The sequence below is a fragment of the Mirounga angustirostris genome, unplaced genomic scaffold (genome assembly GCF_029215605.1).
Source record: "Mirounga angustirostris isolate CCGP_5_RB_7025 unplaced genomic scaffold, mMirAng1.0.hap1 SCAF_5, whole genome shotgun sequence".
Lineage (NCBI taxonomy): Eukaryota > Metazoa > Chordata > Mammalia > Carnivora > Phocidae > Mirounga > Mirounga angustirostris.
In genome coordinates this window covers 83,321,411-83,343,392 of record NW_026991713.1, presented here as the reverse complement: position 1 = coordinate 83,343,392, position 21,982 = coordinate 83,321,411, and the positions used below count along the sequence as shown (strand labels likewise).

The 21,982-nt window shown below is 33.1% G+C and overlaps 1 protein-coding gene across 8 annotated transcripts in view; it reads right to left on the bottom strand.

Annotated features, from left to right (window-relative positions):
• C2CD5 (C2 calcium dependent domain containing 5) overlaps window positions 1-21,982 on the bottom strand; it is a 101,047-nt gene that overhangs the window by 33,740 nt on the left and 45,325 nt on the right. For all 8 annotated transcript variants that reach the window (XM_045873759.3, XM_045873754.3, XM_045873755.3 and 5 more), the window contains 3 exons: window positions 17,512-17,620; window positions 4,827-4,941; window positions 2,390-2,485 (listed from right to left, as the gene is read on the bottom strand). In XM_045873759.3, coding sequence (XP_045729715.1) covers window positions 2,390-2,485; window positions 4,827-4,941; window positions 17,512-17,620 — 320 coding nt within the window. The remainder of the gene's footprint in view (window positions 1-2,389; window positions 2,486-4,826; window positions 4,942-17,511; window positions 17,621-21,982) is intronic.

Genomic DNA, 21,982 nt, shown 5'->3' with positions numbered 1-21,982 from the left:
TTAGGTATGGGTGACATTTTCCTACTATCTGACAAATATAACTCAAATATAATCACAAAAAAAATCCCAAGGAAAAAAACCTCTTTAACCAGACAACCTAACAATTTGGAAAAAAAAAAAAAATTACGATCAAAAACAAACCCATTAAAAATTTAAAAAGTCAAAAATAGGCATAATCTAACATTTCTAATTCCTAATGACTGCTTTATGATTTCTGAGAAACCATACAACTGTTTCACAAACAACATATATATCATATATAAACCACAAATGACAACACACAACCTTCCCAATCATTGTAAAATGTTTGTTGCAATAATGTTGTTTATTAATTCATTTTAGAATGATTAAGTATTTTTTTCACTCTTCCAATCTAAGGAAATTCGGGGAACAACAGAAATGGAAGCAGAAGGAAGTTCCAGGGAGAACTCCAGACTTTCATACAGCCACACCTTCTAGGGCTCTGGAAAGATGTTCCCTATTCACTCCAAGCTAAAGCAACCTGTTAGAAGTTGAAGCTTGTCAAGTGGACAAATTAAAAAGGAGAAAGGAAACTCATACTGTATCTACTACAAGTCAGGCTTCCTGCAAATTTCTTATACACATTATTTCACTGAATATCCACAATAACCTTCTAAACCTAATCAATCCCAGGTATTATTCTTTTATTGTTGAGATGGCATTCTGGTATATTAAAAGTAACAGGAAAATCAAACAGATTCTAAGTGAAGTTGTGTGACCTTGCACAAGTCATTAAACTTCTCAGAGCCTCCTCTATAAAACTAGAATAATAATATCTACCCAGAAAGGCTCATTTTCTTTGAAGATAAGTAAGAACACACAGCTAAACACCACCCCCTCCCCAATGTAATGTGCAGCAAACAGTAACAAAAACTAGTTCTTCTTGGCCTGAAACAAACCTGAGCTACTAAGTAACTTATTCAGTAACACTAAATACTAAGTAGCAGACTTCAGATTCTAATGTCAGGTTGTTTGAACCAAAGCCCGCGTTACAAAGGGGCATAAAAGGATGAAAACTGGGGCAATTTTTAACTAAACACCTCACAGAAATTTGAACTTAAGTGATGTAATATCATAGGCATAAAAATAGAAGTATTTAAATTTAAGAAAGCATTTTAAATATGAAATATACAAAAGGGATTGTCTTTGAATACTGAGATCACAGAGAATGTTTTCTTCCTTCGACGCTCGTATATTTTTCAAATTTTCCCTAGTAAGCAGAAATAATTTTATAGCAAGAAAAAAAGACATTTTCCTCTTTTACAGATAGGGATGGTATCTGTTGCGCTAGATTGCCATATAAGAGACTTCACTGTATCCATCCAAGCCACAATACCAAAATAATCAAGCTGCATGGGAAAGGTCATTTGTTAAATCAGGCTTCTATCTACTCAAGAATGAACTCAACTGACATGTGTCAAAACTGTGTTGTAGCACTGGGACAACTCACCGGCAGGCAGTTTTCTCAACAGAACACTCTGATTTTTAACATACTTCAAAATGTTCCACACCTCTATTTTCCTATTTTTGATGACTTTCAATGCTCAGTAATATGTTACAGTCAAAATCCATTTTTAATACAAGCTAAAGAAGAAACTGACCAAGGTCTTCTATTTGCCTACCTGAGCTATTTCTCCTTCATATTTCTTTGTTATACAGAGACTTGCAAATTTATACTAAAAAAAGCAAATACGCATACAGTGGAGTAAGGGGTAATTAAAATTTATATTATCCAGGTATACTCTGGCACCAAACTAATAGTTTTCTGTATGTATATTTGATAATTTCATCTGTTTATGGAAAGCATTTCTGACATTTATGGAAGCCAACAGATTAAGGGATGAATAAATAAACTAAAAAGTAATCTAATTTTAATCTCAAATTAATAATTTCACTTTTACTTTCTCTTTCACAAACATTAAAGTTATACTTCACTTTCCAGGAACTTTTATATATAATTTTGGTACAATATAGTGTTTTGATTGTTTTGTAAATTATAAATTTTCTGTATGCAAATTGTTTCATGACCTTTTTCTGTTTCAGAGGTAAGACAAAGGGAAAGGAAAAAATAAAAAATTATTTCTATAGTGTAACAAACAAAAAATATATACTTGAAATTCTTTGAGAGTCACACATGTAATTTATCAAGATACTAGGAAAATTATAATAAGGTGTGTCACGTAGTACAGAACTCAGTACTTCTCTATTGCTACAGGTTAGGTAAAAAGCAGTAAAGTACACTGGTCCTGATTTCTATAGTGCACCACAGTAACCCACCCTCATACAGAACTATCCTGGCTCTAAAAGTTAAAAGTCAACTTCTCCCTTCTTTGCCCTTATAGAAAATAAGCCAGGCTGCCATGACAACCTCTGCTCCAAACAGCCCTCCACGGTGCCATCCTGCAGAAATCTAGGGTTGAGTACAGCTGCTGTGCCGGATGCAGATAAAATACAGACCTCTTCACTATAAAAGAAAAGAATATAAAATAGTTAATATCTTCAGGCAACCTAGCTTTGGAAAATGTTAAATATCAAAGTGTTTATAAGGGTGACAATTTAAATTCAAGTTAGACTACTAAATATTAATAATACCATAGGATTATCTCCTACTCTAGGATAAAAAATAGAAATACTTATTAAAATGAAAAGGGCAAGAATTATTGCTTAAAAGGTATAAAAGATAAAGTATAATATTAATGACAGTAAATTCCTTTAAAATATGGTAAAACTGATAAATACTGGAATGTTTCAAAATAAAAGCAGTAACAAATTATATTGCTGAATTCAACAATAATCCATAAAACTGTATTAAAGCACTCTTTAAATGCATGTTAAAGTTTATTAAAATTACTTTAAAAGCTTAATATGTAATGATCAATGTCAATATTGCTATAGCTTAATTTAAACTTAATAACAAAAGGTATCTGAAACAAATAATATCCAAAATACACTAAATGGAGCTTAAACTACATCATTATATGCAAGACAAAAAGTGATTTTCAAAAGAATTCTTTGGAATTCTTGATTACATATCACCTAATTTTAAATAATCAATACAATTATTGAATAAAATCCCCCAAAGCAAATGAGAAAAGTAGCAGTCTAGGGACAAAATAATGGAAACAAAGTATAAATGGACCAGAAGCCTGAAAGGACATGAAAGAAATGGTCACTTGATCTGTGATTTAGTAGAGAGACGCCAGGTTTTTAAGTGTTTAAGTGGGCACTGAGAAATCTGATGGCAAAAACTATGTCTTTTAAGGGCCCCTGGGTGGCTCAGTGGGTTAACTGACTCTTGATTTCGGCTCAGGTCATGAGCTCTGGGTCGTGGAATCGAGCCCCGAGTCAGGCTCTGTGCTCAGCGCAGAGTGTGCTTGGGATTCTCTCTCTCCCTCTACCCCTCCCCCTGCTCTCTCTGAGTAAATAATTAAAATCTTAAAAAAACAAAACAAAAAACTACGTCCTTTAAGACCATAACCTTAGGACCTGAAAGCTATGACACTAAAACTATGAATGAGCCAAAACTATCTATTGGGAAGTAAGGCAGGATAAGCATAACAAATTACTAGTTTAACACAAGTAGAATAGCTACACTGGGGACAGAAAGGTGCAAGAATATCACACATGGTCGGCAAAAGAAAGGGCCCTCAGAAGATGAAACAGCATGGCTTGGCTCTGTAATGTCCACATTTACTGGAGTCTAATCATTTTTCTCTAACACTAAAGACCACCATATGCATAAAAGAATTACCCAGGTAACAGCTGACAGTAAGAATTATCCAAGAATAGGTGGAAAAATAAACAGCAGAAGGTCAGTTTCTAGATGTTATCTGTTATAAACTTTTCAAGGGGTTGAAAATAGGGTTCATCAATGGCAGTCAGAAAGTTAAATCAGAACCTGAGTAAGGAACTGGGCAAAGTCTTGGTTAAGGTAAGTGTCAAAATAAACCAGGTGTAAATGGGCAAATGAGGTGGGTGGAAAATATTAAGCTGTGATCCAAGAGTGAAATTTTATAGTTTCAAATTTTTAAAAGCAAATAGTTTTGAGCAATAATGAAGTCCAAAATGTGGTTGAAAGTTAAGTGGGGATAGAGGAAGACTTGAGAATGAGAAAGCATTAAGGTCAAGCTGTTAGAAGGAGGGTAATCATGTTCAACTGGTGGAGATACCAGAGAATTAAGAAAGGCGGGAGAATGTTTTGGAAGTAGAAAAGTCTGAACTGTGGAATGGCAAGGACTTTAAAGTAAGAGAGGTTATTCAAACGAAAGGTAGGAGAAAAAGGAATTCAGAGTAAGAGTATGGAAGTCCCTTCCTAACTTGGCAGAGATAGGAAGGACGATGTGTTGGCAGGAGAAATTTATGGTACAAATTAGTAATAGAAGGCAGAAAGAGCTTACAGACAAACTTTAAAGAAAAATGGTGTTCATTTACAACAGATCAAGGGTCCCAATATCCCAGAGGAAGGAGTTAGCAGGGTCACAAAGTGGAGTAAAGTTGGCCTAGAATTAATACTTGCTATGTGCCAGTATCAATTCTCATTTAATTCTTCAATAATCTTAATTGATAAGTGATCATTAACTCCATTTCAACGTAGAAATTGAGGCTCAGAGGAGTAGTTACTTTTCCAAAGTCTCACAGCAATTAAGTGGCCAAAGTGGCACATGGACCTCGGTCTGATGTACTCCAAAGCCCATGCTCCTAGATCACGCCACAATTCTTTTTTCTATACTTGCATAAACCTTGTACCCTTTCAGATGACAATCTGTAAACTACAGCATCTAGAAAATCAAGTTATTATCATTTACCAGATGCTAGTTGATTCACTGTAGCCCACTACAGCATGACAGCCTAATGCTTTAGCATGTGATTTTATTTCTTGTCTGATTTCTGCCCACCACGCATCTCGAGTTTCTGGTTCATCTGAAAAATAAATTTTAAATCAGTTCACTACTCAATAGCACATTGTCTGTATGATAAAGAAATGTTTAAAATAAACATACTCTGGAAGGCAAAGACATACGGGTCTATAACAGATTTTAAAACTAACTTCACATGTTTAAAATGTTACTTCTCAAAATGCTTATTAACATTTTAATTTAAAATGTTACTTCTCAAAAAGTTCAACATTTTAAACTTGAGTGACAGAAAATAAACCAAGTAGTTATATTTGCTTTATTACTTCAGGGGACATCTATAGGGATGTATTTTATTAGATACAACTTAAAATGCAGACCCAGAGTTTCCAGTTTCTAATCCTAAACTGAGAGGATATTCTGTGTCTCACTCACCTTGCTCAGTGAACATTTTGAGTCATATCCATAAATTTAATTTAAATTCTGATTTCATTTCCTGGTACCTATTTTTTTTTATAACCCACTATATCTAGGTTCTTTCCAAGGCAAAGGTTTGTCAATGTTAAAAAAGAGAAAGCCATGTAGCCATCCTTGTGGGTCCTAAAGCAAAGTAACAAGAAATGAAGGGACTAACCAATTTAAAATAAAAAAAGCAAATACATTTAAAGAGTATGACAAATAATCTGGTTAATTTCAGTTAACCCACTGTAACTTCATGTATGGTTCTGTAATTAAGAAAATGCCTCAGAATCACCGCATTGCATTTTATTACCACAGGGAGTCCAACACTGCTTGTAATGGGGCATTATAAATGGAGCATCTGGCACACATATGGCCTAATCACGTGCATGTGGCTGCAAACCACTGGGGAAGAGCAGCTGCAAATTATAGTAACATTTTATGTGCAAATCAGTCTATAATGAGCATATTCTAATGTTTCTTTTTGGGGCAAATTTCATTTGGGAACAATTTGGGATAGAAAAAACTTAATCTAACTCTAAATAGGAGGCTAACCTCTTATTGTAAATTTTCCACATAAAAGGCACTATTAAAACTGAAAATCAAACAATCCAAAAACTGCGTTTTTGAATTTCAGTACATATCCAGTTTTCAAAATGTTTTTTAAATAAGTAGAATAATTGGAATTATACTCACTAGTAAAATACTGAAGACAGCAAAATAAAGAAAGGTTAAAAGGCTTGTTATAGCTGACATTCCTATGATGTGATTTTGTTTCCTCCACAGGGAGGAGACCAGCAAAAGGGAGAAATGAGATAAAAGCCAGAGCTACAAATGATGCCAGCCAGTTCTTGTATAAAAGTTTTGGATCCAAGACAGAGCTACACTAAAACTTTCTTTCAGAAAAAAACAAAGAAATGCAGACGCCAGGAAACTGAGGAAAAGATCCAAGGACGAGATAAAATAAAGAAGAGAAATAGAAAAGACTACAACATGGTATTAGCAATCAATATTATGAATTAAGAAATGTGTAAGGCAATTAGGTAGCCCTATTTTGCACATACATTATGTTAAAGAATTTCTTCATATTCCCCCTGAAATATAGACATCAACAGCACAAATACACTATCAAATCCATTCTCTTTTTTTAGGCATACATGTTCCCAGACCAATTTGGGTATCTATTTAACGTCTTCCTTTCCTAATAAGGGAATTTTTAACATAAGACAAAAACTTATTCAAGCAGCTGCTCAATCTATCAAATTATTCATGATTCTCTGAAAACAGGTATCATAAATAATAATAGAAATATATCTCAGTTTAGAAAATAACTATTTTCCCTGAAAAACTGTATAAAATAAAGCTTAAACTTTTCTTTAAAAACACTAGTTGAACCTGCTATTTACTTTTTAAACCTTTCTAGGAGTTTAAAATATTATTTGCTAAAGCTATATGCTATAGCTGTATGCTATAAAAACAGATTTTTCTCACATTAGATTTGCCTACATCTGTGGCACAAGTAATACATGGTAGCCTTTCTGTTTTAAATTGAATTTTACAGAAAGTAATCCATAACATTGTTTTTTAAATTTATTTCAAAAAAATGGAGGAAGTTACTTATTTTAAGTTCAGGATATATTTATTTAGAAATGGCCAGCATGTCTAAATGGAAATGTATGTAATAATAATTACTATGAAATACATATAACCACATAGAATACAAAGTTTATTTACATCAAACTTACCTTGGTATAACACATAAAATAATCAGATAATTAAACCAAAAACTATGAAACAATAAGTGGCTGATTTAAGAAAATAATAAACAAAATAAAAAGCTGAATGCAGCGCAAGTGGAGCATTCATATTCTTCTGACAGGTTCACAAGCAGCCTTTATTTTGACACATGAGCCACACAACTGCACATGGGGATGCCATTGTTGTATTTAATAAAGTATTTACAAGTTTAATAAAAGCTAAAGAGTTACATGGCATGGGAGCTAAGGAAGCAAATGGCATATGTCCACACTCCAAAGAATTTGTTAAATTTTGTTTTTGGCTTAAGCAAAAGCTCAGAGAACAAAGGGTTTTGCAAAGCAGATTCAGCAGACAGGAGCCAGAAACAGTGGATATTTTGGCGCATGCTTGGATCAGGTGACAGTACAGACTGAAAACTATGGCAGCTCACTGAAATGGTTACAGAAAGTAATGGCCCTAGATTCTAGGTGAAAGCAAGGCAAGCATACAGTAGGGAGCACTTCATCACAAACTAGGAACTGAATTAACAATAATTACCTACAACTGTAAGCAAGAAGCCAAAGAATGAATTTGTGGGCTATTAAATTTAGGGACTATTTAATTAAAATAAAATTAAGAATAATCAATTTATTCAATATTTTAAAAATTAAATTTATCTTCAAAGCCTATACTATATTTATGCCAGAGATAAGCCAGAGAATATTCACATGGTAATGATTCAGCCTAACTTATATAACTGAAAATTCAGAAAAATCACCATATTTAATCCTATAATAGTATTTTTAAAGCTTAAAAAACTGTTAACTATATTCTTCTAAGAAACACACTAGTTGAATTTGAATTGTTTTATTCACTCTCCAAAAGTCAAAACTGAGGATCTACCATGCTCATATAAAAGGCAAAACAAAGAGTATGGCTTAAAAATTTATGGCAACTATACATGCCACTCATGAAACTGAATACAACTTAGTCATTTGAAGGAAATACAGCTGAGATGTGAAGGTGCAATTAATCCACATTTCAGAGATGTCAAGAAAAAAATATCTTCACTTTAAACACCATGCTCCTCCTAATAATCCATAGAATTATTTATAATTTTGAAAAAGACCTCATTTTAGAAGATATTAAAATTTATTTATTATATAAATTATATTTCATACTATATTATGTTTTTCTCCTATGGGTCAAAACTCTTCATAGATAATATCACAAATCCTTTTTTTTTTTTTTTTAAGATTTTATCTTTAAGTAATTCTACACCCAACATGGGGCTCGGACTCACAACCCCAAGATCAAGAGTTGCATGCTCCACCAACTGAGCCACGCGGCGCCACAAATCTTTTAATATATCCTTTTATTTGTAGTCATGAACTGGGCTGTAGGTCAATACCTCACTGATGCTTCTTTTAGAGGTAATGTCTGCACACTTGGGTTGGTATCAAATTAATTCATTTTACTACTGTCACTTTTCTAGAGCATGGCCATAGCTTGATATCTTGCCATCTTTTTAACATTTTATCTTATTTCTGAAATGCAGGTGAAACTGGTAAAGATTCCTAAAATGAAAATAAATGCTTATATCTCAGAAAGTGAAGAAGTGAACAACTCAACATAATATGCCTTTATAAAACTGAATGCTTTTGAGATTTTAGGCAATCACACACTTGCAACTAAGAAACACTGACTACCTAAAGTGTTCAATTTAATTCTACTTTTACATAGTTCTGGAAGAGAATAATTCTGCCACTGAGACTCTTTTAATCCGACTTAAAGAAAAAAAGGAAATGGGCAATTATTCAATCTAATTTTTAAATAAACAAGAGGAGATCAAGTGTTAGGTGGGCTCAAATAAACATTTTTAATACAATGATAATCTATCTTGTTACTGGACAGCATAAGAATGCCACATTCTTAAATACCTTAAAGTATTATTCCAACACAAAACAACCTTTTGAAGAAGATAAATTCCCCCTAACAGAAATTAGAGAGTTCAAGTTTAAGTGTGCATACAATCTCAAACTAGGTGCGGATTCAGTACCAACCTAGGAAGACCAGTCCCATCATGGAGGAAATGATGTGCAAATTCAGAGCAGACATCAGTAATTTGGGATGTTAGGATGGTAGCTGGGATATAATCCATGTTAGATCAAACTGGAGTCTTCACTATTTATAAAATAAGTCAGATATATAATTACTCCTTATCTGTGAGATTTCCCTCTTTATATATATAAAGTTATATATTATATTTACATGTCACATTATAATAGTGTAATTAATATCCAGTTATATTAGATAATATATAAAGAGTAAAATTTCAAAATTAAGGAAATTACATATCTCACTTTTTTTTTTACAGATAATAAAGAATGGACAGTAGTCAATATCCAGTTACACTACAGATAGAAGATTATTTATTACATTTATATGTTACATTACATATAAAGAGAAGCTCACACATCATACATGGCTATATTTATGCCCTCTTGAACTCTATATACCTACTTCCTAAAACCCTTATTAAAATTCTTAAAACCAAAAGCTGCTTAACTACTTCAGGCTTAGTTTTGCATGTCTGCTCACAAGTACCTCTCAAATCAGTAGAATTCAAGTTCCAAGAAAGCCTCTCTCCATTTAACTACTACTACTACTTACTACTACTTACTACCACCACCACCACCACTACACACACACACACACACACACACACACACACAGCAAAACAGTATAAGAAATAGCCTAGACTGGGTGTATAAACAGGTTGTCTGCCTGGCTGAACAATCATGTTCCCAATCCCCAACATCATGCTCAAGACATGGTAGGCACACCACAAACATCCACTGAATAAAAGATTTTTACTTAAAACTGAAAAAAAAAAATTTAGATTATCAGAATAATATGTGTATTCTTTTTTTTTTTTTTTTAAAGATTTTATTTATTTGACAGAGAGAGCCACAGCAAGAAAGGGAACACAAGCAGGGGGAGCGGGAGAGGAAGAAGCAGGCTTCCTGCCGAGCAGGGAGCCCAATGTGGGGCTCGATCCCAGGACCCTGAGATCATGACCTGAGCTGAAGGCAGACACTTAACGACTGAGCCACCCAGGCGCCCCATAATATGTGTATTCTATAAATATTTCCTTACACATCAGTTGACTCATTTTGTTAAAATATGTTTAAAGTAATAATTATACTTATTTTTTCTTGGTTTTGTTTATTAATTTTTAACCCCAAAGTAAATTTTCTAAACAACTATAATTCAGATGACTAAATAAAAAGAGTAACATTTTCTAAATTCAGACCACTAATGTAAAGCTTCCCTTAGCACTAGTAAAGGTTCATTTATTATAAGACTGAGAAAATCTTAAGCATATGTCCTAAAATCTACAATCTAAAATAATAAAATATAACTTTGTAAAATATTCTCAAAAACAAAAGTTATCTAGTTTTAAACAAGCTGTTTTGGGGCACCTGAGTGGCTCAGTCATTAAGTGTCTGCCTTTGGCTCAGGTCATGATCCCAGGGTCCTGGGATTGAGCCCTGCATCGGGCTCCAGCATCCCCTCCCCCTCATCGGGCTCCCTGCTCAGTGGGAAGCCTACTTCTCCCTCCCCCACTCTCCCTGCTTGTGTTCCCTCTCTCGCTGTCTCTCTTTCTGTCAAATAAATAAATAAAATCTTTAAAAAAAATAAATAAATAAAACTAAACAAGCTGTTTTACTAACTCAGTACTTAAAACATTCACTCTTAAAAATATTGTCTAAGTTTGGAAGCTATTTCAAACTAGCATTTTTTCAAATCACTTTATATAGCTACTTTATTATTTCCTCTTGTGACTTCTTGAAAAAATATCTAAGCTCACATGTATCCTACATGAAAAAAGAATAACAAATATTTCTCAACTACACTGAGACTATTCCTAATTAAAAATTATATCCATAGGCTATTCAGAAATACTTTCGGGCGCCTGGGTGGCTCAGTTGGTTAAGCAACTGCCTTCGGCTCAGGTCATGATCCTGGAGTCCCGGGATCGAGTCCTGCATCGGGCTCCCTGCTCGGCAAGGAGTCTGCTTCTCCCTCTGCCCCTCCCCCCTCTCATGTGCTCTCTCTCATTCTCTCAAAAAAAAAAAAAAAAAAATACTTTCAGTGGTAAACTCAGAAGAAAGAAAAAAAAAGAGCATAGCCATTTAAGAAACAATGAGCTAGAACTTTTAAAATCTACTCTTAAAATATTTTTACAACTCAATTTTCAAATATACTTGGGTTTCCAAAAGATAGGATTCAACTGCTCACTGGGATTTTAGACTTGCAGCTATGTGGGATAATCCTAATCTATCTTTCTCTCAGCTCAAAGTTGCTAAGAGACTGTTTGACTTGCCACATTCTAATTACCAAGTCCTGCTGATTTGACATTTTAAATATTTTCTAAATTTATGTTAAGAGTGTAAGCCCTGAAGCCAGAGTAGTTAGGTTCACACTGTAGCTCAACAAATTTCTATTTTACTTTGGGAAAATTGTTGTTTCATTTTGCCCAACCACAAAATAGAAAAAATGCCTATCTCATGCCAATGTTTTGAGAATTAAATGATCTACTATCATAAAGCACTTGGAAGAGTGCCTGGCACATAGTAAGGGCTCTATAAACTTTAGCTCTCCTATCACCACCAAATCCTAGGGCACTTACCAGGCCAGGGGTATTGCAGTCAACCAACTGGCCTCCCTGTCTCTAGGCTTGCTGCCTTTAAATCCATTCTCCCTTCTATAATCAATGATCTAATACAAATGTGACCGCAGGGATACCGTCTTATTCCTATGCAGCCAGTTCCTGGCATATCATACACAAGATGTGCAAATGCTGCTTCCTCCTTTCTAGCAGCAAGATTTATCCTTGTCTTTCTCAAAGTCTGTTACCAGGCCAGAAACATAAGAAGCAAGATAAGAAAAGGTAATAATTTTAAAATAAATTCTCAGATAATTGAGTTTTCTTCTTCCTGCTATATAAAAATATTTCCTCTCACTGTAGTTAACACAACCTAAGACAGCAAAGCAGGAGAAAAAGGGAAATACACAAAAAAAGTTGAACTAACAAAGACATTCTGTATTCAATGGCAAACAATGGGTATGAAGTAACTATGTAAACATCATCAAATAGGTAATGGCTAGGATATTGTTTTGCAATGCACTACTAAAGTTTCAGAACTACATTCAAAGGATGGAACAATATGCCTCCAAATACACTGTCTGAAATATAAAATCTGTGTGAATCTTTTATATATCCTTCAAACTAAACTCAAGAATTACCTCTCCAAGCCTCCCTGCCACGTAGTTAATCACGCCTTCCTCTTTAATTCTGTATCTTATATCGTACCATACCATACCACACAGTAAACCATTAACATATTTTTTCTAACCTCCCGGAATATGACTTTCGTGAAAGCAGAGGTGGCATCTTCGCACACCTATCATCTAGCAAACCATATGGCATAAAATAAGTTCTAATAAATGCTTGCACGACAGATCATATTTCATGAAATACTACTGTGTGATAAAAACATGTTCTTATATCTTTCCACACTTTAATGTTTCTGAAATAAAAATGTCTAATAATTAATCAATACACTAAATATGGTAATGTTTCTTTCTCTTTTCTCTTGGAAAGCTATTATTAAATTGGTGATACCTCACATAATAAATGGTGTCAGAGAATCCAGAAAATACAGTATTGATGAACAATTTCTAACATTAATAAAAATTATACCAACAATTATTTTTCTTACTGATCTGGCCAATTCATGATTTTCTATGGTAATAATACAGGACAGCAATGGCTAACTTATTCCTTAATCACAGAGAAGAATACATAAATGATTTGAATATATTTTTCAAATATTACGTTTTTATATTTCAGAATTACCACATTATTTTTCTTAACCTAATATCAAAATCAGCCTGATCTCTGAATAGTACTGTTAGCATAAAGATTCTAATATCTCAGTCAAAAGCACAGATGAGAACATTAAACTGAAAGTCATCTTTGATATTCTTTTAATATTCTGTAACTTATATCCACCTTTTTTTCATACACTCACTACCTGACTTTATTTTAAATGATGGCAAGATATACTGCTTCCTCAACCATGTTTCTCCTTGCCAAATTCTGTAGTTCTGCTTATGCGGGACAAAGGATTATATCTATAAGATTTAACTTCTTGTCTACTTTCCAAGACTGTTCTTTCATCTAACACACATCTCACCCTAAACATCTTTGCCCTGACAACATTTAAGCTCCTTAAATTATTAATGATCAGTCTATTCCCAACGTCCTTTTCTTACATAATTAGGCTTTTTCACTTCCTATACACTAATCTGCCTACATCTTAAAAATATATTCCTATTTTTATTAAATGAATCCCGCAGGGTATTTTTCTCACTAAAAACCAAGTATAACATATTACATTAAAAATGATTATTTTAATTCTAATCAATGTGATAACATGCTGGCAAAAACTTGGATAGGAGTTAGAGTTAATTTCCCTGAAGATTTACCAATTGAAGTTAGTCTAAATCTGCAAAGGTTGGACCTGATCAGATTGTTTACTAGACTGAACTTAGGTAAATCTGCATGATGAACATGAGATACTTCATAGTCAAACATGCATTACTTACATCAGAACTTACATCCTGGACTCCTAAGAACAAAAAAAGTTTACAATATTGAAAAGATTATGGGATATTATCTAAAATGCTGAGCCTCTTGGTGTTTTTGTTTTTCTATAAATAGATATATACTTTCTGACACAAAGAACTGGTAAAATCCTTCAAGCAAAATACCAGCTTCTATTACTGAATCAAAATGGTTTTATTATTTAATTCCAAAAATAACACAAAAATTTACATATTTATATTAAAAGAATATACTTTTATCAAAAAGAAAAATTGGCTTTGACTCTAAACCACATCATCAGCTGTAAAGTTATCTTAGTTTAGTTTCTCTAAAAGCTATAAACTATATCCATATGTAAAATTACTTAAAAAGAAAAATTATATTCTCACATGAAAGGGGAAGGAAGGGAGCTTATGAAAGCCGTTAATCCCTCCAAATCTGCTCTTACTTACCAAATTTTGAAACACTTCTGGAATTATAAATAAAAATGGTAATAGTTACAATTTTATAGTACTTATAGAATACTAAATATATTATATTCAAATCTAAATTAACGTTTAAACATACTTTAAGCTTATCAAACTAGCCATTTAATTAACAGTTAATATTTCTTTAATCGTAAAGCTAATGCCTATGTTATTTACCTGATATGAAAAACTGTCAAAAATGTAATAAATATAATTTAAATTAAGGTTTTTGAAAGTTAATCACCTAACAAAAGCCATTTGTAATTTATGGTATTTCTATGGTTTTGGTTAATTCATTTTAGTTAACACATTTTTATATTTGCATTTCCATGGAAACTATAAGAGTTATAACATATGTACTGCAGAATGTATCTGTATAACTGAATTGACATTAAACCTATTTAATCTAGAACATTTCTAAAAACTTCACTGAGCTGCCATAATTTTTGTCAGCATATGTAGTACTGAATGACCATCAAAATACCTGAATTGAAACTATTCCAGTCTAGCAGTTTGTAAGATCTTGTGTTACCCATAATTCCGACAAAGGCTGAGTTCAAAACAGCAAATTAGTAGATCAGTTTTAGGTGCAGAATAGTAGGAAAAAAACAAAAAAAACACTACAAACAAGAACACAATTGACAATACCACTTGACAGGAATTGGAAAGACACAGACAGCAGAGTTAATAAGAAGTAGAAATAGAAAGAGAAGGAGCATGCTATCATAATCTAACATTAACTAAAGTCTAGTTGTTTAAGATAATGACTTTGATTTTTAAAACCACCCCATTCTTTTCCTTGTTGTTTAATATTTAACAAAGGAGAAAATTCTAAAAGAACTAACTCCAAAATAATAATCCATAGTTAGCAGGTGGTAGTGGTTTTAAAATAAGATTTTATTCCTTCTACACTCAGTGTAAAATGAAAATTTCCCATTTTCACTAGACAAAAAATAACTGCAAGAGTCATTTGAGAGTGCAAATACAGCATTTTTAACAGCACATGCATCTCAATCCATCTTAAGTTTCTCTCAGCAGAGTAACTCAGTGTCATAAAATTAAAACATCATCATGGTAGATGCTAATCTAGAGGGTTTTTTTTGTTTTAACATTCAGCTTTTTTCAACAAATTAAATCTTTTTCATAAATAATTATTTATGAAATATTAAGAACATCAATAAAATGTTCTTAAGAAAATCTTCCTTTTTTAATGCATAATACATATATAAAACAACCCAAAAAATGTGATTTTTGTATCAAAATAATGTAATATTGAAACCATTAGAATATATAGTTGATTTGTATTTAACTGAAAATAAAACAAAAATTAAAATATAACTTATATATCATTAAAAGCATTTATATTTATATGCCCATAATCTTTTGGGAAATAAGTACATTAGTAACTGAGAATTCCTACATGTGAATTGAAAAAAATATTCTGAAAGGGGAGGAAAAGAAGAGAATGGATAAGCTGATAATTACAATACACAAAATGTATTCTGTAATAAAGATTCCGGTATTCTTCCCTGGGCCTGGATTCTTACATTTATCACACCACTAGAACAAACTGGCAAGTATGATAAACCCCAAAAAAGGGTTTCTTGTAAAAAGTAATAGGATTTTAAATACAGCTCTCTACTTAAACTTATTTAAGTAACCTTTGTTTGTTCTCCCAGACTCTATAGCTTACTCAGAGTACATGGAAGCAACAATAAAATCAAAATGTTTTCAGTAAATAGAAGACATCACCAACAGTTAAATTTATTCCTGAAACCATTTTTGGAGCTTATCAGTAGGCACCATCTATCAAAATATTTGAGTCAATGGTCCAAAGAAACGCAGGTAACAAGCCTTGGGTCACACAGTTAATGTCAGGTATATTAAAACTCAGTATTTCCTTGCACTTTCCAAATAATTCAAGTTCCTAAACACAAAGATATGGAACTTGAAGGGTCTCCAATGTCTCAATACATTAAACTGGCATGAGTCTAAATATGCCTTTAATTACTACAGAATATACAAATAATACATGAAGAAAAGATCTTAAATTGATTAGAAAAAATAAGGACAGCAGAAGAAAATAATAAACCAGAGAAGAAAAAGAGAAGACTAATGCTTAAAAGATATATTTGTTCAGCTCTAAGAGTTAGATAATCCTAGCTACTATTCCTCTTCTGAAATCTCATTCAAGCTCTGGGAAAAATTCCATTCTGCTTCTCTGGAATTATTAACTGAAAAGACATCAAACCGCAAGGCACGGATTAAAATTTTTTTTAACTTAAAAGAATGGTAATGCTCTGTAACCTCAAAATCACTATCTGCAATGTTTTGCATAAAATAATTTCAAAGTGTTTTACTCTTTTTGTAGCTGTCAGTACAAGCCTCAGGAAGAGGTTATTGAAAGTGAAAATTTAAAATTTTCAACAATATGTAGGTATATATGCCAAATAAGAATACTAACATAACTTCAGCTTTTTTAGTATGTCATCAAAACAGCAAATTAGTAGATCAGTTTTAGGTGCAGAATAGTAGGAAAAAATTGAGCAAATTACTGGGAATCCAGTCAATGAGAGATGCAAGAACACACACCATATGGAAAGTTTCTACCACACTTGCCATGCTTATTTTGGATTTAGAAAAACCATCAAACATTCCTAATCCAAGGGCCCGATATTGGGATTGATTTGATGCCTTTCTTCTTTTACGATCATGGCCCCATGTTTTAAAGAAGTGAGCTACTATTCTTACTTGTTCATTGTTCACTTATATAGAACAAACAGCTTCAGAAAAGAAACCGAGAATGCACAGACAGCACTATTTTTTTTTTTAATTCTTAGACACTACACAATGTTTATGATTACATTTCAAAGGAATACTTCTTTTAGGAATAAGAAAATTACTAAAATAATCTACAAAGAGTTATTGCTAGTGAAAAGAATTACCGTCTTAAGATAATGGCCACAATGGTCTAATTGCGAAATTTGTTATCTGCCTAGATCAAAGAAAAGAGCTGACTGAAAAGTTACCTAAGAATTCCTTCAAAGTGATGCCTTGGCCAAAAAAATGAATCAAGATTTGTTTGTTTTATATAAAAACCTAACTAAAATAATACTTCTACTTATTTGATCATTTTTAATTAGGATTACTGCAAATACTTAAAGCAACATGCCAGTTTATACTTTCTTTTTCATTTCTCTTTTTGGATAGATTTGATTTTTTTTAATTATAAAAATCAATCTTAATAACCGCAGTTTAAGTAAGTGAAACACTGAAAACAAACTTTTAAAGAACATACCAGGATTGTGGATACGATCCAAAAGCTTCACAGAGCGTGCACTAACAACACCCCCAACATGCACGAGAAATCCAGGAGGAAATGCCGTCAAGGTAAAAAATGGAAATTCCTAGTAAAAATAAAGGGGGAAAAATATAACTGATCATGTGCAAAGTATAAAAAATTTGCTTGTTAAAAAGCCTGATCCGAATAGATTATATTCATACTATGAGATATGAATCCTATCCCTTAACAAAAGGCTACCAGTTATACATTACACTTGCTTTGTAATTAAATGTTTTCTTAGATGCTTAGAGTTCCTAATCCATTTTCCCATATACATCATGTTATACAGAATCCAAACACTCTTTTTATCAATTCTCAATGAGAAAAAAAGGTTCTCAGAGTTTCGATTTAAGATCTTTGAACACACTCTTCCTTCCTCTCAATCTCCTACTCTGATGCAAATTCACAGTGAGATGTGGGGACTCCCTGCCCTTCTACTCTGAGTCTACTTCTCAGTGGGGCAGAATCCTCCTCACATACACACACCCAATTCCAGGCTACTGGTAAAGACTGAAGGCCTGGTGCAAGAGATCTACAAGAATGTGGGACTGAGGGAGGAGTGGGACAATGAACAGTGTGGGTTAACAGATTCAGGGAAAAGCAAAGGGCAATACCAAGCTGAAGTGGGTAGAGAAACGCTGTGTAAGATTATCTACTCTATCAACACCAGGTCAGCTGGAGAAAATTTTAAGTACATAAATGCATCATATTAAGGAAAAGGGAGAAGAATGTAGATGACAGCAAGGGAGGAAATAAAATTCCACAAGTTCTTCCAAGTTTCATTCTCCCCTTCTCTCTCAAGGACATCAATCTCATCAATCTAGAGGTAAGAGGGAAATGGGAAAACAGAGAAAGGAAATTCATTGAAATAGCATCCAGGAAGAAAGGGGAGCTCTTGTGACTCTCCAAATACAGAGGCCTCTCACATTACACAAAATTGGATACAAGCAAGGGAAATTTAATATCTGCCTCATCTGGCTATACGATTAATGTAGCTCACTTAACCAGAAGTCATTTGCCAGTAGCCTCAGCTATTCAGAACATAACTGAGAGCTGGAAAATAAGCAAAACAGAGCTCTCAATAGTCAAAAGAACTGTTATACTTCCAAGTACTAAAATTTATGTACCTGATTCATAAGAAATCCCTATAGATCATATCCATACTATGCCATACAGCAATTATAAACATATAATTTTAGGAACGTATTTTAAAGTCTAGCAGTATCTTTTTTTCTGGACATAGCAGTTTAAATGCAGCAAACAAAAGCTGAGAGATAAAAACATACAGAATACTACTAGAAGCAGGCACATTAAAAGCAGCAAGATTACTGACTGGCTGCTTAAAGCATGAAGAATACAAATTCACCAAAGCATAATTCACAAAGCATAGCAACTTGGAGTCATTTAGCACAAAGGCAAACAGTCTTGCACACTTCAATAACCCATGAAGATATAGTTTAAAATATAGAGAGAATTTAGAAATAAATTCAGTTAGAATTTAAAAGTAATATTTAAATTAACAAGGGTAAGAAAAACCTGGGCTACATTAAAAAAAAAAAAAGTAAAAACCAATCTATGGAAATAGACAGGTTTGGCCCAGCTGACAGGCAAAAAGAAAAAAGGGAGAGGATAGGAGGGGAATCTCACTTACATGAATTATAAAATGTTTAGTCAAAATGCCTCATTTCCACCTGAATTTTTTAAATATAAGTTTTAAATGAGATATATACAAATAAGCTTATGCTATTTGAAACTTAAATATCTTATCTAAGTTAGGCCTTTATGATTTTTTTTCAATTTTAAGTACACAGTTTTTAAATTTCCTCAAAATACTGAAGCATATTAGAAAAAAGTACTTTACATTTAATCTTTATACTTAAACATTTTAAATATCCTGGACAAGAGACACTGAAAATAATATTTTTATAAGCTAAATGGAAAGCTGTACTTCCTTCTGAAACTGAGAAATAAGTTATGTAAATTCACATATTGGAAAACATCTGCATATAAGAATTTAGGTATAAAAATTAACCTAAATGACTTCTCTGCTTGAGATTCGGACTCTTCTCCCCAAATTCCAGAAGATGGGATAAAGGGACAACAGGGAAAGCATCACACTAGAGTTGGTGGTCATAAGCAGAAAAAGTAGGGGAATGGCTGCCCAAAGAGGCGGACGACCACTCTGCCAACTTAAACTCTGTCCTATATGTCCAATCAGCACACCTACTTTAACACACAAAATTTAACCTGGAGTACATAAAAATGGTATGGTTATTCAACCAAAACTACATCTTCAAATAACTCTCTCAGAAGAACTATGGCTGATACCTACCGCTAAAATATCTATCATCTCCACCCCCATCACCAGTGACACCAGTGACTACCAGTGACTGTTAAATACCCCTCATCTCCACCCCCATCACATAGTGACTACTATGAAGTGCTTACAGAGTGCCAGACCTCTGCACAGTATCTTAAAACTATGCTTTATAATCTTTCCCATACCCTAACGTGAGAGTCAAGAGGGCCTAGACTCTATGTGAGCAACAAACTTTATCATCTGGCTTCTTGAAATATCTGATTAAAACAGACAAGGAGTTGGTTTTAATCTCTACTCTATCATTATACCTGATGACTTTATAGGTTCTCTTCCATTGAAAAGAACAGCTTCCTTAAGATCAGCCAAGCCCAATCCATTTCCAATGCCTAGATGAGAATTTCAGGGACCAGAGAAGCCATTTTCTCTGCAAAGTCATAATATTTAAAGTGCCTTGCCTTGTGGTACCACTAGGTAAGAATTCGTATGTTGACATTCTGACAATAAGCCAAGTGCATGCAGCATAAATCTATTTAATACCATGTGTTCAAAGACAGGCTAGTTGGAAAATCTGGGGACATAACGGGAGTAATTTTTTAACATTTAAATAGAATTTTTCTCAGAATATATTTAAATAGTTTATTTTTTCAATCAAATATTCTTTTTATTATCCCAAGAAACGAGTCAACTTTCTACATAAGAAAACTCCGTGCCAGATTCCTACTATGATTTATTGTATAATTTGACCCCACTATTAATAATTATCAAAAGAGTTTGCTTTATATAAATGTTTCCCAAAATGTGGTCGTCACTAACAGGTATTTCACATGGAAGATTCCATTTTAAAATATATTTGGGAAATACTAGGTTAAACCAAGTCAACTAGGTTTCTTTATTGAAGAAAAAAATCCCAGCATCTGAAAAGTAACTTCATTTTTCTTACAAGTGAAAGAAGAGTCATATTGAAAAATAAATCTATTTGCTTTACATCAAATAGTTCATAGGTGGAACCTAAATCTAATCAAATATTTATCTCTACATCTTATCTCCTAATCATCTGACACCTATTACCAAGATCATGTCAATTTATTTTTCACGGATTTTGTGAAAGAAAAAAATAACACTTTTATTTTTGAGAACTGCTACTTGAACCCATTAAATAAAAGATGCTGGACAAAGGTTCTCTTTTCCTCAAGAAAAAAAAAAAAGCCATACATTTTATGAAGGGTGGCAAGGGGCAGAAATGAGTATCTTTAAAAAATGAATATAAAAATGGTATTAAGTATATCATTTGTTCACCTTGACCTAGTATTCGACTTAGCAGAGTTAAGGCCTATCTGAACACATGTGAAGAGAATTCTTCATACTTCTAAACAAATTTTTTCCCCAAAACAAAGACATACTAATGGCAACCACAGGTTAATGGGAAAGCTAAAAATGATGTTTGTTCTATTTATTGTGTACCCAGGACAGAGAGGTAGTCTCACAAAGTCAAGTAACTACTCAGGGTTAGGTAACATAAATATATTGCCAACTCAGATTTTACAAGGTTGTAAATGAAAACTATAGTTCTCCCACATCTTTACCATTAATTCCATAAAGATTATCTAGTAATGTATGCCCAATGTGATGTGTCCAAAACTTTAAGAATGTTTAAAAGCATATTTGAAAACATAAATTTTATCCAAACTAAATCTAAAACAATTTTTATTGATTAGTTTTTTTCTTCTTTTGAAGCTAGATGTTTTCAGAAGTTCTTAATATAGATAATGAAGTCACAGGCACAAGATACAGGCAAAATCTCATATCTCATATCAGTTTTCTGTTCCTGTGAACTGTAGAATGACAATTACAAGGAAATACTCCTAATGTAAGGAACTCTACAGAGAATGTAAAACTGGGAGCGGGGAGGAGGTAAGAGTATTCTGGCCTAAAAAAAGGTAAGTGAACAGGCATACCTTCACCCTGACCCTCTTCTCTGTGTTTTCAGTCTCTTTCTCTATTTGGTTTTAATAAATGGTCCCAATGTTTAAGTGGGCTTTTGCATGACAGTAGCTGGTATGCCTGCAAGGTGTGAAAGTAGCTCAAGCCCAACTGCTGCCTGGTAAG